This window comes from Antechinus flavipes, chromosome 5, assembly GCF_016432865.1.
Source record: "Antechinus flavipes isolate AdamAnt ecotype Samford, QLD, Australia chromosome 5, AdamAnt_v2, whole genome shotgun sequence".
Lineage (NCBI taxonomy): Eukaryota > Metazoa > Chordata > Mammalia > Dasyuromorphia > Dasyuridae > Antechinus > Antechinus flavipes.
Genome location: NC_067402.1, coordinates 9,050,945 through 9,078,252, shown reverse-complemented (window position 1 = coordinate 9,078,252; position 27,308 = coordinate 9,050,945). Strand labels below are relative to the sequence as shown.

At 43.7% G+C, this 27,308-nt stretch overlaps 1 protein-coding gene across 2 annotated transcripts in view; it reads left to right on the top strand.

Annotated features, from left to right (window-relative positions):
• SNX13 (sorting nexin 13) overlaps positions 1-27,308 on the top strand; it is a 95,418-nt gene that overhangs the window by 60,065 nt on the left and 8,045 nt on the right. Inside the window, exons 11-22 of one of the 2 annotated variants that reach the window (XM_051962689.1) lie at positions 3,388-3,476; positions 6,242-6,341; positions 7,195-7,388; positions 9,433-9,537; positions 10,599-10,731; positions 13,358-13,395; positions 14,596-14,665; positions 19,870-20,009; positions 22,878-22,985; positions 24,294-24,404; positions 25,047-25,208; positions 26,614-26,685. In XM_051962689.1, the coding sequence (XP_051818649.1) occupies positions 3,388-3,476; positions 6,242-6,341; positions 7,195-7,388; positions 9,433-9,537; positions 10,599-10,731; positions 13,358-13,395; positions 14,596-14,665; positions 19,870-20,009; positions 22,878-22,985; positions 24,294-24,404; positions 25,047-25,208; positions 26,614-26,685 (1,322 nt within the window). Of the gene's footprint in view, positions 1-3,387; positions 3,477-6,241; positions 6,342-7,194; positions 7,389-9,432; positions 9,538-10,598; positions 10,732-13,357; positions 13,396-14,595; positions 14,666-19,836; positions 20,010-22,877; positions 22,986-24,293; positions 24,405-25,046; positions 25,209-26,613; positions 26,686-27,308 lie in introns of both variants that reach the window. The other variant, XM_051962688.1, reaches the window with a different exon arrangement.

The following is a 27,308-nucleotide window of genomic DNA, read 5'->3' as shown; positions in this document are numbered from 1 at the left end:
GAGACATGATGTCTGAGGGCCAACATAGAGATTACTGAATCTGTAGAAATAAAATGAACCTTAGCCTTATAAAGGAGTCAGTGAATGAATGGCCAAGGTGGCGAAAACTTTTTCTGGGTCTTCGATGGCTGTGACTGCAGTTCCTGCAGGAGCCATTGGTCTTGATGTTGCATATCCCCAGAAATGGCTTCCTGGGATGATGATTGAGGACCCTGTTCAGGAAGTTCTGATATTCCCTTGGCACTTAGACTCAGGGTCCTGTACTATCCATCAGCATCTAAAAGGAGGTGGTGTCTAGGTAGTAGTGATCCAACTTGCACCTGTCACCTCCATTGTCTTCCTCAGAGGGCCCTGCTGCTTCAGCTGGGCTAGTGAGGCCATCTGGCTGGTGAAGTAACTGTGTAGGAATTGCTTCTTTGAGATTAAAAAAAATCTTTTTATTCTTATCCAGAAAAAAGTTTGAAAACACACACACACACACACACACACACACACACACACACACTTGAATTAGATCTGAATGTGAATCGGACTTAACAGACAAACTAGCAGGGACAGGATGGGGACAGTGAAGCTGAGAGAAAATTGGCCCGAGATAAAACAGGCTTCCTGAAAGAAGGGCTAAGGGGAAAAAAGTGACCCCCAATTGAAGAAGGACTAAACAGATCATCTTTTGTGATTGTAATGAAATATTATTTTCCCTAAGAAATAAGAAGACAATTTTAAAATCTTTGGAGTGTAAACAAAGGGATGTGGATGGAACTTCGAAAACAGTTCTTACAAGAACAGCTTTGTAAAAAAAAATCATTTTAAAAGCTTCAGCTCTCTAACCAAATGCAAAAGCCAGCCAAATCTCCAGAGTATTTCTGATGAAGCTTGGTAGCCTTCAGGAGATGAGAGTTGCAGATTCTCGTACTTGTCTCTTGAGAAACCTGTATGTAGGTCAAGAAGCAGCACTCGGAACCAAATATGGAACAACTAATTGGTTTAAAATATTGGAAAAGAAGTACAACAATGCTGTATATTGTCACCTTATCTATTTAACTTAGAAGTAGAGTACATCATATGAAATATCAGACCGGAAAAATCAAAAGCTGGAATTATGCTTGCCAGGAGAAATATCAACCATTTCAGGTAAGCTGATGATGCCATTGTGATCAGATAGTAAAGAAGAGTTTAGAAGCCTTTTGATAAAGGTAAAAGAGGAGAGTGTAAAAACTAATTTGGAGCTTACTCTAAAATAATATATAAGCTCATGGCGTCTGGTTCTGTCACTTCCTGGCAAATTGAGAAGGAAGAGATGGAAGCAGTGTTAGTTACATATTCTTGGGCTCAAAAATCACTGTAGACAGTGACTATCGTCTTGAAATGAAAAATGCTTGTTTCTTGGAAGGAAAGCTGTGGCAAATCTGGATAATATGCTGAAAAGCAGAGATAGCCCCTTGCTGACAAAGGTCTGTATGGTCAAAGCTGTGGTTTTCCAGTAGCAGTGTATGACTGAGAATTGGAGTATAAAGAAAGCTGAACACTGCAGAATCAGTGTTTTCAAGTTGTGGTGTTGGAGAAGATATGAGAATCCCTTGGACAGCAAGGAGTTCAGATTATTCAAACTTTGAATTAATTAGGCTTTTCTCTGGAGGGTCAGGTACTGCAGCTGAAACTTACTTTGTCTACACAATGATAATTTGGGATTCATTTGAAAAGATCCTGATATTGGGGAACATTGAAGGTAAAGGAAAAGGGGACAGCAGAGGATGAGGGAGATGGAGTGTCATGGAAGCAGTGAAATGAGCTTGGACAGATTTGGGGAGATAGTGAAGGAGAGAAGGGCCTGGTGGTGGGAGGCCCATAGCCTCCCAAACAAATAACACAAAAGGGAACTAGCAGTTGTGATGTCAAAAAGCTAATGGCCATTGGAACATTTTTAAAATGCACATAAGAGAGCAGAAAGAAGGTAAAAAATAAAGTATGGACAAGCTGGACAGCTTCTTGAATGCAATATATGGAATTTATTATATGAGTGTAAAACATCAAGTTGTATAAAATGGGAGTTTGTGGTTTCCTATAATGTCCGGACTAGCTCTCTGGAGGGCCTCAGGATCAGTCAGAGTCAGGATCAGTCAAAGTCCTTGGTCTTTAGAAGGAGAAGTGAAGGAGGCAGGCAAGTTGCCACGTGGCTTGCCAAAGGTTAATCCTGCACTCTGGAGTCCGGAGCCTATATTCTCTCTCCTCCTCATCCTGCGGCAGAGTGACTCTGACTCTCAACCTCAGCCCTCCAATCCTTGCCTACGATTACCTCATCACCACACATTCAGCAAGCACCAGTGGTGAGGAGAGCCATCACATCATCATCTCATCTAAATATATGTATATAGAACCATTATCTCACATCAAATAGGTAATTAGCCTTAAGTGCTCTGCTGTCTGATTCAAGTACACCTTTTCAGAGTTTCAGCCTTCTACAGTTTCCTCTATGGTTCTCTTTGTTATTTTTCTATTTGGAAATGCCTTTTTTGGTATATAAATTCAGATTAAAAGTAAAAGGAAAAAAGAAATCACTCACAGTGGGGGAATCTCTGGGGGCCTCCTAAATAAAAATGAAAACATTAATGAAAACAGCATCCTATCTATTGAAAAAGTATTAATTTCTTCTTAGTCATCACCTCTAGATTGTCATCTTTAAGGAAAGGAGCCATCTTCTCTGACTTCTCTGTTCTTGTAGCTTCCCTTTGGCCTGACTTAGTGTCAAGCATTCGTTCATCAATCAAATGTGCAATAAAAGTGCAGATTGTCCACTCAGGTGTGTAAGCATGAAGTCTACTCAGTGGAGGACCGATCCCTTCTAAACACTAAAGGTAGTGCAGCTGCTCTCTCCTTACCAAGATGAAGTTTGTAAGTGTGCTCCCTAAATGTCCTCGATCCCCTCACTTGAGAGGTGGTTCACCTAGGGTTGTGCAAAGCAGAAGCCAGACTTGGGTGTTAGCCATTTTTGTTTTTCGCAACTGAAGGTGGAATCTTGGTTAAGCTAAAACGTTCAATGTCTTCATAATTTTATATAGATAGATATAGATAATATGTTTTGTGTATTAGGTATGCATGGTGTGTATTATATCTTTGCCATATATCAGAATATATCATTTTATTTTCTGCTGATTATCAAGCAGATGAACTGTTGAAATAGAAGAATAGGATTTTCCTTGTTACCCATCAGAGTGATGATATCAGAACAAATATAAATTTACTTAGTTATGTTTTATTACTCATATTGTATCTTTCATTAAAATAAATTGAGGTTTTTTTTGCTAAGTTATAGTGTTTACATATTGAACTATATATACATGACATGTATTTAACAGTCTAATGTATATTCATTGTGTTTATTTTTAGATATCAACACTATCAAAAATCAGATTAATAGTTTATTATTTGTAAAGAAAGTATGTGACTCCAGAATACAGAGGTTGCAGTCAGGCAAAGTAAGTAATGTAAAATTTTTTAAATAATAGCTTTTTATTTTCAAAATATATGCAAAGATAGTTTTCAGCATTCACTATTGCAAAACCTTGTGTTCCAAATTTTTCTCCCTCCCTTTTCCCCACCCCTTCCCCTAGATAGCAAGCAATCCAATATATGTTTCTTATATATGTATTTCTAGAATGTATTTTTGAATTAGTATTTAATTATGGATTATTAGATTTTAGCAGAAATATCGAATAGATGACAGATTATAAACCAGAAAGGAAAATTGAATTTGTTTGATAATTTATTTAATTATCTTTAATCTTTAATTAGGTAGTTTTTCTCTTATGTGCTTTTGCCTCTGTGTACGCAAAAATATCCAAATATTAGAGAAGTAGACTAAAGCACAAATGAACTTGTTGTCATTGGTTTACATTACTAAAATTGGCCTTTCATGAGAAACAAGTGTTTTGTTTTGTTTTGTTCTTTAACTTTAATATCCAAAGTATCTTTCTCTGGTAACATTGAGTAAATAAATGTTCTGTGGAAGATTGATGGGGAAACTTGATGAAGAATTGTTAAATGGACTGCATATTGTGTCAGGAGAAGGAATATACGCCATTGATGCTTTGACTCCCCAGACCTGCAGCTTTTCAATGGGGTCATGGGACTAGAAAATACTGGGCTCAAAATAGTCACCGTCTCATGAGAATCCTGTGGAGTAGTTGGAGCCACTGCGGCTCCTGGTATTAGGCCCCCGCACACCAGCCCCGGGTCACCAAATTGTCTGTGTTCAGTAATTCAAAGACACAAACTTTGCATTGCTCTGACCTTCGGAATACAGCAGAGAACTGACATGGCGTGCTTGCGCCTCACTTCCCAAAGGACGGACCTTCTTGAGGTTAGTCCGGAACTGCCGCTTTGGCGGGATCTGTGATGTCTGAGGGTCCTCAGCAGCAGCTCAGAACATTGTCCCCTTTGAAAAGAGCCTTGAAACAAGGTGGGATGCCTTTTTATCCTCACAGGGTTAAGGTGTCAGCGCGCATTTGCTAACATACTGAGCACGGGGGTAAAGCAAAGGACGGTCCCTTATCTCAGAGAGTTCATGGTCAGAACAGAGATTGGAACGGGAAATGGCAGAGCTAGAAGAGGGAAGGCACATCGGGACGGACTTCTCGCAGAAAGTGGGGGAGTCAGGGTCTGTGGAGGGGAGCCCTGGCTTAAGAAGACTGGGGAAGGACCTTCAAAACTTAGGAGAGGTTTTTCTGTGCAATGCTGAGGCAGTGGAAAACCCTCGGAACTTCTTGAGGATGGCAGTGACTTGGGCCGACTTGGTCAGCAGATTTTTTGAATGAGGGAGGGCCAGGACTGGGCTGCTGGTGGCAGCAGAGAGAACAGCCTGCGGCTGTGATGGTGACAGTCTGGATCTGAGGACTCAGTGTCCTCAAATGAGTTGAGATAAATGTTTTGGTAGCGAGGGACCTAGCTAGCAGAGTGCTTACAGCAGACTTGGGTTTTATAGAAGAAAAATATGCTTCCTAAACCTCTGATTTATGGGAACAGCCAATTTGGGTTTTTCTCATCAGAAACACGGGATGGTGAGCCGTTTTCTTCTCCAGCTCATTTTACAATTGAGGAAACTGAGATGGACAGGGCAGCCTCTGAACTCGGGTCTTCCTGACTCTAAGCTGGTGCTCTCTCCATTGTGCCACTTGGCTGCCCCTTACTTCAAAGGAAACGTTATCTCTCTGAGAAGCAGAGGTGCCAGTAAAGGAGGACATAAGTTTAAATTAAATTTTTCCTTAATTATTTTTAAAAATAGACTTGGTTTTCCCTGCACTCTTAATTTTAACAATGCATTTGCATGAGTGATATACTGATCTTATCTGGCAAAATACTAAGTGTGGAGATGATTCTCACCACTGGCCATTTCTGTGATGGATTCTTTATTTTTTCCTGTTACACAGAAGGGAAAACAGGCACCCAGAGGGACCAGTTGTACAACTCTCTGTGTACTAGGGGCCCAGGTCACAAGAACTATTATGGAGCGTTTCATATGTTATTTAACAGACCAGATTTTGTTGTTCTGCATCACTGATCAGGTTCCAGACTTGGTTCCCTCTGACTAATGGACCATGGAGCACATTGGCTTCCAGTCAGCCAATAAAAAGGCAATAAAAATTGCCTTTTATGAGAGGCCACTTGGTACAGTAAAATACTTGTGTTTCTGGAGTTGGAGGCAGGAGTCTAGGAGGCTCTGCCTTCAGTTCTTGTTGGCTGTGGGACCTTTCACAAAGTCTTCCACGCTCAGGTGTCCAGTCTGTGAGACGGAGGATCCCTAAGATTTCACTGGTACAGGAACTATTGGGCAACAGTGAAATCAGCCCTGAGAAGGGGAGTCCCACGGCCAGTATTCAGAGGCTGGCCTGCCATCCGTGCCTTCCTGTCTTTGAAGACAGCTCTTTGTTCATTGCTCTCATTGAAAGCAGTAGAATAAGGAGGCTTCTTGTGGAGGGAGCACTATTGGATGTGAGCTGTTAGGGCAGGATATGTCCTCCCTTGTCTGGCCACCCCTGGACTGAAGGAAAATCCCAGAGGATTCAGACTTGGTGACATCTCCCGGGAAAGCTACCTTTGCTTTGAGTTGATTATCTTCGCCCTTTATGTGTAAGGCGGGAAGTCTGCTTTATGCTTTTATGTCCTGGTTATTTCCTATTAAGATAATCCTCAGATCAGAAGAATTTTGAGAGATAATATTGTCATCTTTCACTTGTCTTTTTAGGAAATAGATACTGTGAAACTGGCAGCACACTTTGGGAAACTTTGCACAGTCCCCTTGGACAGCATTCTTGTAGACAATGTTGCACTACAATTTTTCATGGGTAGGTAAGACTTGACATGAATACAAGGTTGGTCTTTAAGATACTAATCATGTTGCCAGCAAGAAACTATTGATTAGGATCAGATTCTCAAGTCCTTGCTGACATTGAAGATCAATACAGTTTTTGAAATAACGCAAACCTTAGAGATGCTCTTGGTGCTCAGATGCCGTCAGTGTCAAGGGCTCCTGACCCAATTTAGATTGATGGCTTCCTTGCCATTTAAAGCCCTGGGGACCACTTGGGGCACTGATGTGGAAGCAGAAGCCAGGTTTGCTTGTACCCTAGGTTCATTTCTGTCCACGGTGTCCTGCTGCCCTTTATTATTTCTGAGAGCATGATCTTGGTGAGCAAAGCTCCTGTACTGTGAAAACAAGCTCCTCCAAACACTTTCAGCAGTGCTGTGTTAGGAAAATGTTCAATTTTTTGAAATGAATAGATATTATTTTATAGGTCTTAATTGAAATCCTAATGTTATACAAAGAGTGGTCCCCAAGACGACCTTTCTTTTGATGCCATATTCTCCTGAGTATTTCCTCATCATTCTCGTAAATGCCGAGTTTTGGGTTAGTCATGAGGCAACCAGTGGAGGGCAAAGCTGGCCTGCTCAGTGGATTCTGACTCCCTGGGGATTCTCGGGCCATCACGTGGCTGGTATGTACTTCTGTCAAAGGGCTGCTGGTTTTGATGATTGCTCTCTCTCTGGGGGCTGGAGGCTGAGGCCTTAGTCCTTGGTCTTTTTTTAGAGGAGTCCCATGTTCCTCTGTTTTCAATTTCCTGTGACTTAGAACAGGATGCCAAATAAATCATTTTCTCTCACATCAGAGTTAATGAGCCTGGGATTTTTGCCTGTTAGATTATATGCAGCAGACTGGAGGCCAAGCTCATCTCTTCTTCTGGATGACGGTGGAAGGGTACCGGGTGACAGCCCAACAGCAGCTGGAGGTGCTACTGAGCCGCCAGAAAGATGGGAGGCAGCAGACCAACCAAACCAAAGGCCTGCTGAGAGCCGCTGCTGTCGGGATTTATGAGCAGTACTTGTCAGAAAAGGTAGAGACAAGTTTCCAATTTATTCTATTCTTTGCCTCACTTGGAAAAAGTCATCAAATGCCAGGAATGTAAACCTTTCTCTTGTCTTCGGGATCGTATAGTACGATTTTTGAGTAATTCTAGAAATCTGGGGTTTCCTCAAGAAAATATCATTAGCAAGATTTTCATTTATTCAGGTTGAAATATTTCTTGATTCTTTATCATATTGAAAACCTGTCTTCTTGCTAAATACAGTGTTTGTCCTCAAGTCCTCTCCTCTTTTTGTCTATTCAAAGCTTGATTTTTATGGTCAAAAAATATTCTATTTCATAGTCTTTTCAAATTTTCTTGAATTTTCTCAATTTCTACAAATTTTGACTCAAAATTATGGTTTTTAGAAATTATTTTAGTCAGAATTCCCATTCTCTTTTATATGGCATTAATTTAGAGAGAAATAATATCAGTGGATTTTTTTTTTCTTGAGTCAGTCATAGTGAATGTTTTTCCATTAAAGGAGAAATAATATGACCTCTTTTCTTCAACTCCTCCTTCACGTACTGTGTTTTCCATGTCATCAAAGCCTTCTGACCTATCTTTGGGATTGCTGTAAGACAGCTTTGGATCAGCATCGAGGGGCATGGTCCAGGTAGTCGCCTAGACTACATCTCCGCTGGGTGTGTGTCTAAAGTGTGCTGCTGCTGCCTTCTGGGGGTAGCTGAGTTTGCCCTTCGTGGCTATTAGGGGCTCTTCTGGCATCAGGGTTCAGGCTTGGTCTGTAGGGTTTTCCTGCCACCACCTGACTATGTTCACCACAAAGTGAATTGGAAAATTGAGTTCAACCTGTACATTTCCTGGTAACAACAGGAATTCAGTCAACAACAAATATGACAAAACTCCGTGTATGTTAATGTAACTCGCTGGTGATCTTGTCAATGAGTCATTCCCTCTAATAATTACCAGAGATCACAGCCTGTTCAAGGCGATCTATCCGCATGTGCCCTCAGAGGATATTCTCTCATTTTCTGTGGGCACCTAGGTGCAAGGGACACAGCTGGGGCAAAGGCAGGAATGGCGAGTTGTGTCCGGCTAGCCCACGTGACCATTGGTGCTCATGATGTTGGGATCAGAAACACGAGCCATTGTTTCACGTATAGGTTTGGGGTCCTTACAATAACTCTCCACGATTTCCTAAAGGGGATCCACACTGCCATTCAGGTGTGGACCCAGCATATTCCAGATATTGACTAATGGATGAGATCAGTATGTTGTCCATCCAGTCTTATGTCAGACTCTAAACAATAGGCTTCTTTTATCCACACATTGGGTCCCAAGTGGTTCCTGAGAGTGACTTTGGAGCTCCCATAGTATTGTCCAGAGGAACTCGAGATCTCTTGGGATAGATCCCCTTTTGCTATTTTGTCCTATAAACACCTTGAAAAGATTCTTTTGATGCTCTTGACATGACCTTCTTGATCTCCTTCAGCTGTTTTTCCCAACTTCATTGTTGCTAATGCTTTCCATTTCTTCTAAACTAAACCATGAGTGGTGATCCTAGCAGGAATGAGGATGGTAATAATAACCACAGTTGCTTTTATGTAGTCCATTTTGCTCTTGGTTAGAGTCCAATATGATGGTTTTACCTTCCTTAGTGGATAAAGAGACTTTATTATCTTGGTAGAACTCTTCCATTTTTCTTCTGATGTCATCTCAGAGTCAATCCTTATATGAGAAGGACTCAGACTTAAGGCTACTGCAGAGCACCAACCTGCATTGGCTGGGGCTGTCTCCTTTTTGATCTGTACGACAAAAAAAATAAAACTAGTCAGATGAAAATCTTTATTTCAAAGTAAAATTAGAATCTTTTTGCATCATTAGATTTTCTTACATCTTTCTAGTGTTGAATGAGCTTGTTAGCCATTCTTTTTCAGGGTGATAATATCTAAGGGAGGCGTAAGAGAGAACACGGACCTCTTTGCATGTCTTTGGGGTTGACCTGTGAACTTCAGGAAAAGCCCGTGGCCCCACCGGGGCTCTTCGCCCAGGCTCTCTGTTTTGTTTTCCATAGGCCTCGCCCAGAGTTCACATTGATGACTACTTGGTAGCCAAGTTAGCGGATACGCTGAACCATGAAGATCCCACGCCTGAGATTTTTGATGACATCCAAAGGAAGGTACTGAGGAAAACAAGATTCCACTGCTTCTGAAAAGCCAGCCTGTTGATTGTTTAATAAATTAGTTGGTTTCACTCTTGCCTGGGAAGGGACTGCTGCATCGCGCCCTGTCCTTGTGGTCAACTTCCTGAGCCATTGGCTCAGTCCTGCCTTTGAGTAAAGAATTGGGAGCCACTGCCTTGTTTGCTGTTTTGTTTAAAGACACTCGGTTCCTTTCTCATTTCTCAAATTTTCTTTTTGTTGTTGAAAAACATTTCCTTTCTGGATCTTAGGAAGAAATTGTCTTGTTATATGTTCTGCACTTCCATACCATAATTACTTGTTTTCCAGGAAGTGATTGAAACCTTTTGGGAATTCTGAATATAGGAGAGTTTCCTAAATGCATGTCAGCAACCAAAGGAGAAATATCCCATCAGTTTTTTTTTTTCCTCTTGTGCGTTTTAAATGCTAAGACAAGTGTATTCTCACACTTCTGAGAGTGGATTTGCCTTGGAGTGGGGTCCGGGTGCAGGATATGCCTGTGGTCTGGTCAGCTTTCTGTAAGCCCAGGCCTGGCAGTGCTTCGGTGCTTCCCCATGGCGTCTCCTGACCTCTTGCCGTAACACATCCCATTTCTAGCAGGACTCCGAGTGTTGCTAGCTGGTCAGCAAGCCTTCTGGTACCAGGCGTGCCACGGCCTAGAAACACAAAGGGCCCTCCTTCCATGACACGCGGGTCACTTTGGTCAGAGCCCATGTTCTGGAGGCCCTGGGAGAGACCTCAGGCGGGGGGAGTCTGGAGGGAGTCTGGGCTCTCCCTGGCACTGTGGGCATGGCTGGGAAGGGTGGGCACTGAGCACAGGTCCCGGGGGGAAGGAGGGGCCTGAGAATGACTGAGGGCGGAGCTGACACTGCTCTTCCTGGCTCCAGGCCTAGTGCCCTCCAGGGGCCCAGCTCAGAGATGCCAGAAGGGATTCATCCAAAGTGGGGCATACTCACATGGTGGGGGAGCAGAAGGTGTTAGCTCAGGGGGTGCCGTGTGTCCATGGCATTGGCTCACAGCACTCTTTGTCTTCCCTTAAGGTGTATGACCTGATGCTGAGAGATGAGAGGTTTTACCCGTCCTTTAAGCAGAATGTTCTCTACGTGCGCATGCTGGCCGAGCTGGACATGCTGAAAGACCCCAGCTTCCGAGGCTCTGACGATGGGGACGGAGGTGAGGGGGTGCCCGGTCTGTTCTAGGGAAAGAACTGCAAATAAGTAGCACGGGGGGTAGAGGGGGACATCGAAATATCAGCTTTTGTGGACTCTCGGACCCTGGAGCCTTTCAGCTGTGATCTGGGGCTTTCGAAATGAGACTTTTGCATCACTGGGGAAGCATCTCTCCAAATATCTGACCTGTTGTACTTTTTTTCCTGCCTCGGGTAGCAGATTTGGTCCCTAAGGTTCTTGGTAGCTTATTAATTCTAATTTATATTTTCAACTTGTGTCTGCTTAGCCTGCATCTGGTCTGCCTTGCCCACTTACAGAGGAGGGCAGTGAGACTCAGAAAGCACGGAGCTGTGGTAGAACCAAAGCGAGCATCCGGATCTTCAGATGCTCCTTTCTTCTAAGTCCTTTGGACATTTAATGAGGAGGATCGTTGGTCCCATTGCAGTATGGGGCACACAGCGGTCACCGTGCCTTTTGATAGGCTGGCTTCTCATTGAGGGCTGCAAGGAAAAGCTTTGGGCTTTTAATCAGTAACTCAGAATCTGCTTTTTCTGGAGCACTTTTCATAAAGTTCTTGAAATTCATGTTTTTCTTAAAAAACAAAATGCAAGGCTGTGTGTAATAGTGGGGAGAGACTTGGCCCCAGACCCGAGAAGCCCTGAATTCACCAGGGTCTTTTCTCTCAGTGCTCTAGAACTAAGGTGGCTGAGGTGAAGCCTGAACCAGATGAAAGTATACTTTGGAAGCCTTAAAAGCCTTAAACAAAATAAATAAAAATTCAGTAAAACACGGATACCAGGGATTTTAAAACTCAGGATGCTCCCACAGGAATCCTTGTGTCTGTCTTGGTGGCCCCCTGCCGATTTGAATTTGGCATCTTTGCCCTCACTGGTTCTCTACAGCTAGATATGGCAAAAACGGGGCCAGTGCAATATTAGAAGCAATTTCCTTTCAACATTGGGTATGTGTAAGAAAACAAAATATTTGATTTTGGTTTTCAGAAAACCAGTTGTCTTTAGAAATCTGAGAAAGAGTAAATGTGATCCTTGGATCCCACAGTAATCATAGTAGCTAGTGCTTTAAGGTTTTCATAGTGTTTTACAAATATTATTTCACTAGAGCCTCATAATTATTCTGGGAAGTAAGTGCTGTTATCTTTATTTCCCCCGTGGGGAAACTGAAGCTAAATAATTTGGCCAAGGTCACACAGTGAGGAAGTGTATGGGACTGCATTTGAACTCAGGCCCAGCACTCTAACCCCTGTGCTATTTTTCTGTCTCTGTGTCCAGAAGCTTATTTTTACCCTCAAATGGCATTTATTAAAAGTGAATATGTAGTTCTGATTGGGACGGAGTATCCTGTGTGGAAACGCATTCTCTTAGGAAATGGCCAGAGTCTTCACGGTTGACCCCCCAGCCGCTTGGCCGCCTCTGCTTATTCAGAGGCCAGAATTCACCATTTTAAACCAAACATTAGCCTGGTGTCATGGATTTACTTTCAAGGGAATCACGATGAACTAAGAAACGAGCTTCTTTGTTGTGAGGCCCCAAGTAAAACCTTCTTAAATTGCTTTCATTAACCAGATATCTTAATTAGGAAGGACAGATTGTGATTAGAAAGTTCCCAAGAAAATGACCAAATCCTAAAGTTTAGGGGTTGTGGAGGCAAGAATGGGCTAGAGATTTGGGGTCTCTGCTACTTCTAGGAGAGAAGGAACACTGTAATGACCTTTCAGCTTTATGGAAGCATACCTAAGGGAGAAGAGGAGAAATGCTGCAGGGGGAAGAGAGATTTTAATTGTTTTGGGGAACTTCTTCCCTATGACCTCAGTTTCCCTAATGGGTAATGATGAATTCCAGGGTGAGAGGATACTGTTTAGGGTGATTGTTTTAAAATGCCCAGTGAAGATATTCTAGTCCAGTTTGATTATTGAGCCATTTATATCCTAAATTTTGAAGTGAAAATGCAAAAAACATTTTACATATTAAAACTTTTCCTGAGTAATCTCATCGGGATAAAATTGGAAATATTTTTAGCCAATTTAGTTTCACAAATGAACAAATGGAAGGCACCGATTCTGGATCACTTCACACAAACTTATGAAGTGGCCTACTTTGTGCAGGGCACTGTGGTAGGTGTGGATGATGCAAGGGCAGAATAAGAGACATTATCTACTCTCTGGGAGCTTATCTGAGCTAGAAGGGCAAGGAGGGGAAAATGCATGTGTATATGTCCATTGAATACACATACACACAAGAAGTAGAGAATCAATGCAGAGAAATTAAGGAGGGAAGGGAGGCATCATCTGTACACCTTCTAGATTGGAGATGTTCCCACAGAGCTCATTGTAAGTTTTCTTTACCTGGTGGTGCCGAGGAGCCCAAGGGCAGCCTGGAAAACTTCCCTCTGTGGCCCTTGGCATGGCGATTCCGCCTGCCTCCATCACAAGCCGAGCCCCCCTCTTGACGTACCTTCACCTTTGAGCTGTAACTTTGTTTTTTCTTTTGTATTTTGTCATGTTTCAGTTGATGGAAGTCCTGTTCCTCACGTATGTTAGACCTTAGATAAAGCCGCTATTTAGAAAGCATTTTCTGCATTCTAACTTCTCTAACTTTTTTTTTCCCCCACAGAGTCATTTAATCGGTCTCCTACAGGGAGCATAAATTTGGTAAGTGTGATGCTCCTTTAAAAATTGTAGTTTTAGGTGAACACATCACTTGCAGCCCAAATCCTTCTTTACTGAATGATTATTAACATTTTGAAAAATTCTAGTCTTTGTGAATTACAAAGCAAATTGAGTGAATGAAAGAAAGAAAGAATGTGTTAAGTGTTAACTCTGTGCCAATCTCTGATCCTGCCCCTTTTGCCCTCTTAAAACTTACATGCTTGCATGGGAGATGCCAAACAAAGGGGGAGGCTCCAGGGAAAGTTTTGGAGGGGTGAGTTGGGTCTGAGAGGGGGACCCACTTTCTTTGTGGTCAGTGGCAGAGCTGACTTGATCTTGGTCCATGGCTCTAGAAGGAGGAGAGGTGGGATGAGGGGGAGAAAGGGCCCCAAGAGTGGGCTTGGTGCAGCTACAGGGCAATGCTGAGAGCGCGGCGGGGGCTTTCCCCACCATGGGGCTCTGTAAAGCCTCAGGCCCTGATTTGCTTTGGGCCTGTTCCTCGCAAGGGTGCTTCTGCCAAGCTTTCTCTGTCTCCTTGGAGCATCAGCTGGATGCAGGGGTCGGTGCCGTCCTGGCTGGGGATTCGGGAATGATTTCCTAGGGCCCGAGGAGCTTTGGTTCTGGGCTCTCAGAGCCTCAAGCCCAGCTGGGCCAAAGCTGGTGGGGCCGACCTAGCGCCCTTCTCAGTGGAAATGGAGGCTGATCCAAATGTCTCAGTCATTTAGTGGGTAGGGAGGAGGACGAAGCAGGAGTTCAGGAGAAGACATCGCTTTCTTCAAAGGGCTGTTTTCCACATACAAACACTTTGTAAAACAGGAAGTATTTCTGTCTTCCTTGTAGGTCACCTTGTTCAGCTTCCTCACGTTTGTTTTCCGTTTTGTGCTTCTGAAGCTCTTCTGCATATATCAGTGTTCCATGGATAGGGGAGCTGAGAGCTTCCAATTCTAAGACTGTCTATTCTTTTCTCTTACTTCAGAAGGTTTTTTGGGAAGAACAATTATGTCAGATAACTGCTTTTCCCTCTCTTTGTCACCCTGTTGCCCTAAAGCCTAGGGGAGCTTTTCCCACTGGGTTTGTCTCCTCTCAAGTCCCAGCCCCCCCACACTGTTCCAAAGACCCCGGGCGGCTGGGCCGGCAGATAGGCTCAGACCAGGCGTTCCCCAGGTGCCTCCCCGGATTAATTGTGATCGTGTTTCTCCGCAGTCTCTAGATGACCTGTCGAGCGTGACTTCGGACGACTCGGTGCAGCTCCACGCATACATCTCCGATACTGGTAAGCTCTTCGTGGCTCGGGAGGGCCGTGCAGCCCGCGCTCTGCCCTGCCACGTCGGCTGCTTTTTCACTGGCTTCCGTTCATCATCCAGAGCATCACACACATGCTCCTCATTTTCTTTCCCCCGCCATCCAGTGTCCCACCTTGTGTGTGTCCAGCATCGTATGTAAAAGTTCTGCTTGACTCTGTCCGCTCTCTGAGGAACGCCCACCTCGAGGCTGGGGTTTTCTTCAGTTTTCCAAGCCTGTTTTTTCAGCCGTTGAAGAGTGAGTGTTCGCACCGTGCAGGACGTCTTTCTCTTCCCCAAGAGTGAAATGCAGGGTCCATTTTCTTCCCATGTCCTTGGTCCGGCACCCCTGTGCCCACAGACTGCGAGAGGTCCACTCTGGCCTGCAGATGCGTGCCCTGAGGCGGCGCTGGGCAGAAATGGGCCGCTCCCAGCCTTGGCGCCTGGCTCCCTGCCTCCGCGCTCTACTGGTCCGGGGAGCCCAAGGAAGCCAGCCCAGCCACTGTTTGTTTCCCCATCCTCCCTCCAGAACAGTTGTATTTTCCAGAGCATTTTTTCAGGTCAGAAGAAAGATTTCTGGGCACGTTTTCTCTGGGCCTGTCCCTTTTATATTCAACCTACCTTTATCCTCATAAGACCTCAGAAACCTGAAGGGATCCTAGAGAGATCGCTCTCCTTTCCTTTCCTTTCACAGATGAGCAAACTGAGTCTGAGAAACATTGTTTCTTTATGAATTTTAGTTCCTTTATGAATGAGAGAGAAAACATTTGAGGAAGTGCTCCTTCTGAGCAAAGCCATGTGCTCCATACTGGGGATGCAGAAGGCCCAGTGCTCCCAGGTGGGGCTGAGTCACAGCCAGGTGGCGGCAGTGGGTGGCAATGGACGACCACACAGAGGTGTGGGCCCCTGGATGGCTGGTCCTCAGGGAGGCCTCCCTGCTGGCTCTCGTTTGCTTTCTCTCCCTCCCTGTCCCTTCCTGAGACTGGACTTTGATGACCTTGTGACTTGGATCGCTCATGATGTCCTCGTCAGCCCTCTTTGAGCCCTTCCTCTTCTGTCCGCATTTGAGCTGCTGCCAAGAGCCCAGCACACGTGGGCCTTCCCATATCCCCACTGGCTGCTGGGCTCATCCCAAGGCCTGGGCCCGTGGCCTGCCATCTCCTGGGGAGACCGGCTCTGCGCTCCAGGCCCGCGGCTCCGGGGCTTTTTCTCTCTGTGGGTCACTGCCCCTCCAGTGCTGGATTGTTCTGCCTGTCTCTAGCTTCTTAGGCCACCTTTCAGACCGGAGCATCAGCCTTTGCCATCTTAGACGTCTCCTCCCTTTTCATTTCCCTTCTCGTCTCCTTGTCTGGACCGCAGCCCTTAGCGCCTCGCCTCCTTTCTGGACTTTGGGACAGGATGGATTTCTTCCACTCCAAACTCATCCTGGGTCCGTCCTGCTGCCGGGGACATCTCAGGCGGCTGCTTGCCATGTCTGGCTCCTGGGGTTCATAAGGCAGCGTCAAAGTGTTAAGACGGCAGCCGAACACAGAGTCGTCCATTAGGGGCTGGCTGATCCATCATCGGAACGGGAAAAACAGAGGGTCCCAAGGCCTCCGGTCGGCTCTGTACTGGCAAGCCCGGGCTTCCTCTCACAGCAGTGTCCCGCCTCGGTCAGCCTGTGCTGGTGCTTCGCTCCCCCATGGTGGGGGCTCTGGGCGCCCTGGTTCTAGGTCTCCTCTCCACTCTTCTTCCACTCGGGCTTCAGGGCCAGTCAGACTTCGCCAACTTGGAGCGCCCTGGAACGGGGTCTGCCTTAGGAAACCTCGCTGCGCTGCCGTGCACAGTGCGCGTGCATTGGAGGATTAGAGCTCCCTGGCGAGGAGGCCCGGGGTTGCCCTTCGGGTCGATCCCCATCTAAAGCAGAGGCCTCGTGGCCTGTGGGTGCTGCGGCTTAGCCTCCGTGCGGGGCAGCCGCCCTTGCGCATGGCCTTCTCCGCCTGCTCAGTCCTTGGGGCTCCGTGCCTGAATATTGTCTCCTAAGTCTGGGGCTCATGCAGATCATAATCCCGATGTGCCTCTGGACCCCGGGTCAGTTTAACTTCAGATTTTCTAGTGAGTAGGTGTAGTAAGCAAATTTTTGGAAACCGTTTTCCTAGTACTCTAAGCTCGTTTCACTAAATTTTTTATTAATATGGTGGAGTTTTTCTGTTGTTAGTGGAATGCTAAAATTTTTATCATTCTATTAGCCTGTTCAGAATTTTGTTTCAGGGGCGTATTCTTGGAACCTCTAGTGTTTTCCATGTTCTTTTTTTTTTTTTTAAAACATGTTTCTAAAAATGGCACAGAGGCTGGACATGTGTTCAAGTGCTGCCTCAATGGTTCATGAGCTCTCAGTAGCTCTTAGCAAGTCCCTTCCCCATCCAACTTCCCAAGGGGACTGTGAGAGTCAAATGAGCTCACATGTGCAGGGCTTTGACATCGACATATGAACAAGACAGACTTCTTGTGTGTCTGGAGAAACCACCCTCCACCTGTGGCTGAAATGGGCCGGGATCTGGGTAGCTCAGTGCTTCTTACCCTGGCATGACCCCGGGACCCTGGCCCCCGCAGCAGACGTGCCCTGGCCCCGACGGCAGCTTGTGTGCAAGGGATCATCACTGTGGAAAGCAGTAGGTAATGGCAGAAAGCCCGGTGGGGCTGAGACAGCAAACCAGAGCTGGGGATGACACAGGTGCACGGGAGATCTCCTCCCTCTCCAGGCAAGGGTTGCACTTGCTGGGAACTGACTGTACTTGACCTTCCTTCCAATGATTTCTTTTTCTCCATTTCTGCGCCAAGAAAATGGGAACACAGCAAAATTGGCAAACCTAGAGCACAGCAGCTAAGTGGAAGCTGAAGTTCATTATGAAGGGACCATCTTTTCCTTCTTGGCAGCCAAAAGTGCCACGGCTTAGCAGAAGTCCAAGAGGGATGGAATCACGGACCTCCTCCATCCAGCAGACATGCTACATAGATGCAGCCCCTCAGGGAGCTTTTAAAACTGTTTTACATTTTTGTGGCAGGCTGTGCTGTGGGCCTGCTACTGACCCCTTCCGAGCTGCAGCACGGACCACAGAGAACCCCATCAGGACCGGGGCTCCGGCCTTTGGGAGCTGCCCACATCATTTTGTGGTCCTCCCATACTTCTCGAGGTAGCCACTGAGGGTCCTCTTATCTGTTCCCATTAAAGACAAGGGCCTGAGTGGCCCCAGACTTACACCAGCGAACCCAGCTGTTGCATGCAGAGCTAATTGTGCTTTTTAACTTGCACGTTTTTGCTCATGCCCTCCCACCTTCCCTCTTCTCTCTCCAATCCCCTCTTCCCAAGAAGAGGCATATTGGGGATAGAATTTCAGAGCTCCAGCCCTTTAACTTGTCAGTTTGTGCAGCAGGAAAACCCAGGGTTTGCTGCTTTTTGGGGCAGGTGGCCTTGAACAGAGGCCCAGCTGCTCCTGAGGGCTTTCCCACAGGGAGCTCTGGGGCCACTGGCTGGCAGGAAGTCTGCCATGGTCTTCTTGCACCCCAGAGCGCCCGTTTCCCTTGGTCAGCCTGGGCGAATGTTCTGTCAGGCCTTTGGAGCCCGGGGGCTTTCTTTGTGTCTCTGAAGCGATCCGATGGGAGCCTCTGGGTTCTGCTCCTTTATTTTGGTTAGGTGAGCAGGTTCAGATGTTTTGTGCTCAGGTTATCCAGGTGGCTAACAAGCGTACGAAATGGAGTTCTCTTAATTAGGAAGAAGGGTCAGAGCTCTGAGTCCACCTGCGTACAGATCGTGTGCACAGGGCTTCACGTGCCCCCTACCTTCGTGGTCCTTTCATGCTGACGTGGCGCTCCGGTCCTGCTGTTTGCTGAGGCGACATCTCATGTTGAGTTTAGGCAATCCCGTGCCACGTGGCTTTCATCCACCTTACAATTCATCACCTAATTTAATCAGCTTCCTGATACATGATAGGTAACCAGTTAATGTGTAGTCAGCAAAGTCTCAATCATCAGGAATCTTTTTTTCTTTTTGATGTTCCTGTGTTCTTTTATCCTTTCAACTTGAAAAACAAGTTGCAATCCTCTCTCTCTTATAATTTTCTTTAGATCCGTATTCCCTTTTCCTTATCTTTTGATTTCTGTCACAAAACTTCTGAGCCTCCATTACAAGCAGATTTTGAAATTACTCCCACCAAGCTTTTCGTCCCCTGTTGTCCCCAACCCAAGTCCTGCTGTGGAAAATCCTGTTTCACAAAACTAAGTGATAGATGAAGCAAGATTTTCTTGATGGAAAACTTAAGATAGTTAATGTTTTTAAAGATGAATTTGTTGTTCAAAATGTGAATAGTATTATGTGTTGGAAACTATTTTTCCAAGAATTGTTTTGACCTTTCTTTATACGCAAGCACATTAATGAGAAAAAGCCTTATTTTTGAGTACAGAGTGTTTGCCATTCAACGGAAATTTATTTAGAATTTTTGATTATTGTAGTTTTGTATTGAGCTGTAAAGAACAGAGGTGATGGTGAGCCCCTAACTTCACGGGCCATGCTCCCTATGGAGCTCTTTGCATAGTCGTCCCCTGGTGGGAATGGTTAAATGCAAAGCGTGCTCTTCACTTACTTAGGGACATTGTATGTTGTAGCATTTATAGGCGACAGAATTTTCCAATTTGTAATATGGCAGTTTGTGGGGAGGCCCCCAGTATGCCCAGGACCCGACCCAACGCCGCCTTGGCCACTGGTCTTGCTGCCCCTGCGGGGGGTGGCTCCTCTCCGTTGAGTTCCTCAGCCTCACTGTGGCCACTGGACAGGCAGGGTTAAGTTTCTGTACGACTGTTTGACTGAAGAGATTGTTTGAAAAGCAACCAGGCAAGCACCTCTGGGTCCCTGCTGTAGGGAGCGCGGGCCCTGTGAGCTCAGGGTCCCATAGTGTGTGCTGCTATGGGCTCAGGGGCCCCTGCCGTGGGCTCCCATGGGCTCAGGGCCCCGCAGCGTGTGGCACTGTCCTGCGAGCAGGCGCAGGCGCTTTGTTGGATCCTTTGCTGACATCATTTGTGTCTCGGTCTCTCATTTCAGACTCTTCCTCATTTCATGTTGTCTTTTTTTGTTCTTTCGTTTTCCTCCTCCGTGTGTCTTGTTTCTCTTTTTTTGGTTCTAAATGACTAGTCTGTGCTGACTGTGACCCCTATGCTGTGGCAGGCGTGTGTAATGACCACGGCAAGACCTACGCCTTGTACGCCATCACTGTCCACCGGCGCGGCCCCAACAGCGACGAGATCTGGAAGACGTACCGCCGCTACAGCGACTTTCACGACTTCCACATGCGAATCACTGAACAGGTACAGAATGGCGTCTGTTGGTTTGTTGCTCCTGGATGGCACCGAGGACAGGAAAAAAGGGGCAGCGGGAGGGGCTGTTGGCTGGGGCCTTGTCTTCTCCAGCACTCTCGGGTCCTGGGCCAAGAGAGGTTCTAAAGATCTCTATCTCTGCCTCTTTAAAACAACATTTGAATACTAATTAATAGATGGACTGATATTTACATACACGTCAAGTAGGGAAAAAATACACTGAATTTGGTTTTACGTGCCTTTTAGATTGTATGTACCAATTAGTAACGTTTTACTCTATATGTTATGGGAATACTTTCATTTGGAAATTTAAGTGTTCTTTTATTTCTAAATATTCACACTTGAAACTTAGAGCAGACTTGTTCAGACTCTCATTTGATACTCCTTAGGTAGAAATGTCAGTTTTTTTATCCAGCACCAAAAAATGTCTGTGAAATTGATATGGGGCAATAAGTTTTTGAATTGGCTTTAGGGGGTTTAAACAGATGAGTTCAGTTGTTTAACCATTCATTGTCTTTTCCTCCATAGAGCGCTCTGCAGAAGTATAGTCAACAGAAAGGATTCAGTTTACTTGTTGAATTGGTCACAGAGCTGAAGAAATAAAAACCGAGCTTGAGAAAGGAGGATTTCAGTTCAAGTGCAAGATCTGTGTGGTCAAAGGCTTAGCCAGCTGTTGGCTGTACTTGATACTCTCCGACAGCCATCCTTTGATTGCTCTTAACCCCTATAATAGAAGGAAACATGGAAGAGCTTGTGATCTTGCCAACAATACAAAGTAGAACCTGTTGACAGAAGTGTTAGCTTCCTAGCGGCAGCAAAATCCCTTTGAAGGGGTGGTGGGATTGGATGGAGTTACTTGGCTACACAAAAACTTTAATTTCCCAAAAGTCTGAATTACAGTGTGCTCCTCAGGGTGAAATTGTTGGCTGTGGAAATAGTGGATGTAAAGTTTTATCCATAGAGTAAAACAATCATTTAAAAAGCAAATTTAGTGAAATTTAGTCCAGCTCATACAGACTTTGAGAAATTGCTTGTGATGTATGTTTTACAATGAGTGTCACAATAAGGAAGTTTGATATTGGAGGGTATGTTAGTAGCCATACAGTCCAGCCCTTAATCAAGAGCTACCCTGTGGTTAGGTACCCAATGGGCATTGTGGAGTGGGAAGACCTCTAAGGAAAGGGCACCTATCACTTCTGCAGACTTGGAGGCCATTCCGTAGTTCAGTCAGGGAGCTTTGTTCTGGCATCAAGTCTCAGCTTTCCCCTTTGTAATCCAGACTCATTGATCCTAGTCCTGGCCTCTAGGGCTTAACAGAGCCCACCTGCTCCCTGTCCCACCTGCTTGCTTTCAGATGGAGACAGCTCTGGGAGGCTCCCAGGATCCCTCAGTCTATGGTCCTTCCATGACATGGATGGGGGCTTTTCACTCTCTGACCAGGACAGGGTGCCAGAGAACGCTCCATATTCCTGGCACTTGGATGGTGGTGGGGGGAGGGAGAGGAGGTTTATGTTAGAATTTGAAAATTCGTTCAAGTCATTTAGGGAAGCATCTGAACAGAAATGTCTCAGAAACTGTTTCCTTTCATTGTTCAAGTGGGCATGGTGTGACTCCTTCCTGTCTTCCCTATTGAAAGACCAAATCATTTTCTTTGAGAGGCCCAAAGAAGGACACAAATAGCGTTATTCCTTGTGAAATATCCATGGGTTTCTGTGACTTTTTAAGGGAGGTTATTGTTGCATGTCATCCATATTTATAACTGAGTGGAGAATCTCAGAAAACCAGTTAGTATTTCACAAATATTAAGGATTTATCATTTGCATTAGAATACATTTTGATAAAGCTTAATGTGGAATATTGTACCAATAATGGCCCTATTTTAGATCCAGCCATCAGCAGCAAGGGGTGAGCATGACCTTTTTTGGTCTGGTCCACAACTCTTCATCTGGACCCCTCCTGTAGCGGCTTCATGATGAGATCAGTCTGGTATGGCATGTTCTTGCTAGATCCAGACCGGCTCTTTGGAGTCAGCTGTTCCTTTGTTAGCAGTTCATAAACCAGCCCACTAGTAATTTTTCCAGAATTTTGGAGGGAATTAAAGTCATGCTCGTTGGCCTTCAGTTTGTGAAATTTCATGTTTCAGATGTTTGCCCATCTTTCCCAGATCACCGATAGGGCACTCAGCAGTCCCGCCAGTCATTGCTTTGGGCATTCTGGGGTGCAGTAGCATGTGGTCTTCCTAGCCAGCTACCTTGACCAGGCCTTCTACCCTCCTCATCATTTCTGTTCTTTTCTAGCTCTAAGACTATTGGTCTTGGTGAGGAAACAACAGTGGGATAGAATTTGAGCCTTTCTCCCCTCTTTCTTATTTACATAATTATCATTGGTCCATCCCCCCCAGAAGTTTTCCCAGCCTTTTGGATGCTTTTTTTTCCCTCTAAAGAACCTTCTCATTTTTTTTATTCCTCTTGTCTTACCCACCCTTGCTTCCATGAGAGTCTTTATTAGAGTCTTGTTAAGTTCAAGTCACTTCTGTAAAAATGTATCCTGCTATTTTAGAAGTAAGTATATATAGGAGTTGTTTATATATAAGTTGTTATTCTTGTGAAGAATATTTATTTCTAAACCAAAAGATGATACAGAGTTAACTATTAATTATGATATGTGACATTACAATTATTTGTCTTCAGAATAGATCCACTCTTTTCCTCTCAGTATTGTTCCCAAAGTCAAGGAGAATGCTTCTTTATAGAAAATTGATTTTTTGTTGCAGTGTCTAGAATTCTTAACTACTTTTTTATATGGCAAAGTAATGGATTTTAAGAGTTAACCATTCAATATGTTTTTTTTTAATTCCAGTTTGAGAATCTGTCAAGCATTTTGAAGCTCCCTGGTAAAAAAACATTTAATAATATGGATCGAGATTTTTTAGAAAAACGAAAAAAGGATCTAAATGCATATTTACAGGTAAAGGTACCTTTGCTACTTTCTCTGACTTTTAAGTCATAGAAAAATATATAAGAGGCTTCTTTTTCTTGAAAAGGTTTATTAGAATGTCCATTTATAGGAACCTTCCTGCATGGTTAATTTTAAGACTTCCTTCCTCGAATGCCAGATGAAAAGTAAAGGATTAAACAAAATTATTTTTGAAGTTTGTGCCAGTTCTAGAGTTTTGTGAATTTAGAAACCAGCATTGTTCCTTAGTACTGCAACAAATAAGTATTTTATAAGAAGTGAAAGAATTTATTGTCCACTTTTCACCTTCCAGATCTTGGGGCGCCATCGTTTTGGTGTCTCTCCATAAGGCGTGAAAAGCATCAGATAGCTTCCATCTAAGGAACGTCAGTACTCCTCACTTTGAGCTGGGTGTACCAGTCTGTAGTCTAGAACTTGTCTTTTGACTCCAGGCCCAGAGTTTTGGGGGCAATTTGGGGTTTTATTTCTTTTCTCTTAAGATCTCTGCAGAATGATGAAGATGGAAATGACTACCTTTGGAGTATGTTAGTTCCCTCTTTGGATTTTCTTGGCCATCTCCTGACACTTGGGGACAGCCAGATTAACTCTATTTCCTTGGAGGGCTATGGATTAACCAGGCTCTCTTCTGCGGGGTCCCAGCGCCTCTTCACGCCCTCATTCTGTCCTCATTGCCTGGGAGAAGTCAGAATCTACCCAAGATTAAGTAGCTGACTTCCTATTCTTATTCATAACACTGAATAGCCTTTCAAATTCATTTATTCTAAAGTTAGGTTAAGTTGATTGTTCCGGGGAGGTGAGTGAATTATTTAGTAATTTGTAATTTTAAAATGACTACATTTTACATTTTTGATCTTATAACATTTATTTAACAGATTCAATAGTGTATTCATTTCCTAAATAATTCATCTTGTTAAAAACTCAAGATCTGTGATAAGAATTAAACGAGAATGTTAATTTGAGAACTCTAGACAGTCTAAGAACAATGTATTCATTGTCATCTTGGTCATATAATTTGTTTTCAAACATGATTTTCCTTGTTTTTACATGATAAATTCAGTTGTGATTATCCTTTCTACTTATGATATTGTCTTCAACATCATTCTTCAATGATCCTTTTCTAACTCGAATTAATACAACTTCAAAAGAGACAATATTTTGAAAAATGAATATAGATGGAGAGCGTCTTCCCTAGGTGGTTTGTGAATAAACGGAACTGTCACTACATGAAATAAAATGCTATCAAATTTATAAAAATATTCTGAATTCTCTTTTTATTTAAGTAACATTTTGCTTTTTTAGTTATTGTTGACTCCTGAAATGATGAAGGCTTCCCCTGCCTTGGCTCCCTACGTGTTTGACTTTCTGGAGAACAAAGCCTACAGCAAAGGAAAAGGGGATTTTGCTCGGAAGGTGAGAAGCCATTGGGACACCATGAGCCGGAAGCAACCTGTCCTTCCCTACAGAAATGGGGAACTTTTAGGGCTGTAGCCTTCATTCACATTGTTTATTTTCACAGTTAATTCCAATCTTGACTCATTTCCAGAGCCATTCCTTGTGTTGTCTCATTACAGTAAAGCACAGGGGGGAACCCGCCTAGGAGCTTAGGGCTCAGGCCAGTGCTAGCTTGCTGTGTTGGTCCGTTCCAGATCCCCTTTGTTGATTTCTCTGTCATCGATGAATGCTGATTTCAGCATTGTCTTCGGTTGTGATTGCCAAGAGGCCTGGAGTGATAGAGAATGGCCCTTTTTGTGGAGATGATTAGAGAGGTTTTTAACCCAAAAATGTTATGATCTATATCAAAGCTTAGTATTGGGCAAAATGGGCCCAAATTTTTTGACCTGCACATACTAGCAACTTATATACAGAAGATTGGAAACATAATTGTTCCCCCTTCCAGATCATAGACACTACATCCGTTTACAATAATGTGCTGCCTTCCAGCTGTGCCTAAGACAACATTGATTGATGTCTACAGAGGATCTCACCCAACTTCTTCTTAGGAAGTAGAAATGCAGTAAGAAGAAAGTCACAGTTCTCTCTGTTCCTCTTTAGATGGACACTTTTGTAAACCCTCTTCGCAATTCTATGAGGAATGTCTCCAATGCAGTTAAATCTCTTCCCGATAGCTTGGCAGAGGGCATGACAAAAATGTCAGACAACATGGGCAAAATGTCAGAGAGATTAGGACAAGACATAAAACAATCATTTTTCAAGGTAAGAGGACTTTTTTGGGCAGTGTTTCTAAAAGGTGACTGTTCTCAAATCAGTATTTTTGGATAACCTTCATAGTATTTCATTTTTTCTCCATTGAAATCCACATGTGGAATAAAGCATGTTGAAATAAGGAAGTTAAAGAGAATTAATTATACTTTATGTAATAATGAATCAATGAAAATCAATTATTTACCCTTTAATTTCTTCCACAAAAATAAAACAAGACATACATTTTTTTAAAATTCAGATCTGCTCTTTCATGGTATAGAAGATTCCTCATAAGGATTTAAACTTCTGTATCAGGAAGATATTTATAAATGGAAAAATTCACTGCTTCAGTCTATTGTGCTATTAAATTGTTCCATTTTTTGTCTTATTTGCATAATAATTAAGTACTGCTATGACAGTTATGTCCTAATCTTCATTCAGATAATATTAATCCCACTAAATTCTCATATTTTAAGCTGCAGTCTGACTGGCATTTACCAAAAGAACCTTTGTCTACACCAGTCTTGTATTTCTGCATTGTCACTATAAATGTATTTCAGTTTGTCCGTCTTGTAAAACTCAGTCTGAGTTCATAGGAGGAGCTCTCCTGAAGCTTCTCCTCGAAGCTCTGACCTATGGCATACTTGGGTTTACACTTTTATCTCCCCCATTAGGTCCTGTCCATCTTGAAGATAGTAGATTCTCTTGTGTCTGTAAAGGTGCTTAACAAGTATTTGTAGAATTGACTTCTCCTCCCTGAGGCCTCCTTTCTTTGTTCTTTGTCCTTTTTTTCTTTTGACAGTCTCACCTGTTCTTCTGGATTCATTTACTACTCCTTTGCATCTAAGCTCTACACACAGATCTGTCTCTAATCTTCAGTCCTCAATCATTAAGTAGATTTCTATTAAGCTGCCCATTTTTTCCCCTCCTCTCGCTAAGGTTGACATTGTCTCTCAGAGTTTGGCCTGGACCTTGTGCAGAAACAGTGATGATACAGCCTGCTACCTGGTTTTTCCTGACTAGAAAACTGACCCATCTCTTGCTGTACCACAGCCACCTCCCAATGGACATTTAACTCAGGAGTTTTAAAAATATACTTAATAATTAAAAATTACTATAAAATATCATTATTATAACTTGGATTTTAAAACCATCTGGAAACTCAACTTCTCATCAATTATCTGGTGATTTTGTTCTGGTTATGTGTTGGCAGTAGTAAATTTTTTTAAAAGTGACCTATTTAATGGGTACTCGTTTTTGTAAATTGGTCCCATGGTATACAGGAAGGAATTCAATTCTATCCAGATGATATTTTCTAATTTTTTGTTGGTTTTATATTATGTTCTTTCTTCTTGATTTTTTTTTTTTTTTGGTCTTCTTCTGTGTATATACTTTTTTTCCTTAATGTTCTCCTTAGGTGCCTCCTTTAATTCAGAAGACAGATTCTGATCCTGAACATTGCCGTGTCTCTGCCCAGCTCGATGACAATGTAAGTGATTTCTTCCTTCCAGTGTTTTGTAGTTAATGACTTGAAAAGTAATTAGCAAATACATTGAACATGAATTTTGCTGTCTTTATTCTTACAATTAAATGTCTCTTTTCTCATAAATTATTTTAATGATAAATAATAACCTTTAAAAGGCAGTCAAGAAGCCTTATTAAGCACCTACTATGTACTAAGTGTGGGGATGTAGAGAAAGGCAAGAATTGTTAATGTGAAGCTCCCAACATCACAGGAGAAACAGTGTGTTGATAGCTGGGCCTTTGCAGTGAGGCAGTGGTGACTGCAGGGGTGGCCCGCGTAAATGATTTATCAGAACAGAGAAGACCCTTCTTGGCCCAAGTGGCACAGAAAAGTTAGTGCTTCTGGGAACCAGCAGTTAGGGCGGAGATCTGAAGCTTCATGTCAAAAAAAGAACAACAGAAGTTTCCGAGCAAGGCACTGAAACCTCTCGGCCTCCATTGTCTCGGGAATCTTCCTAGCTCATCGCACTGAAGTCGGGAAGATGAACCTGAGACCTTTGCTCCTAAAGGTGAGCAGAAAATCTAAAGTTATTGGGGGTGGACCCATCGAGGAACCCTCACACCCTCCATTGTCACAACCACATTTCA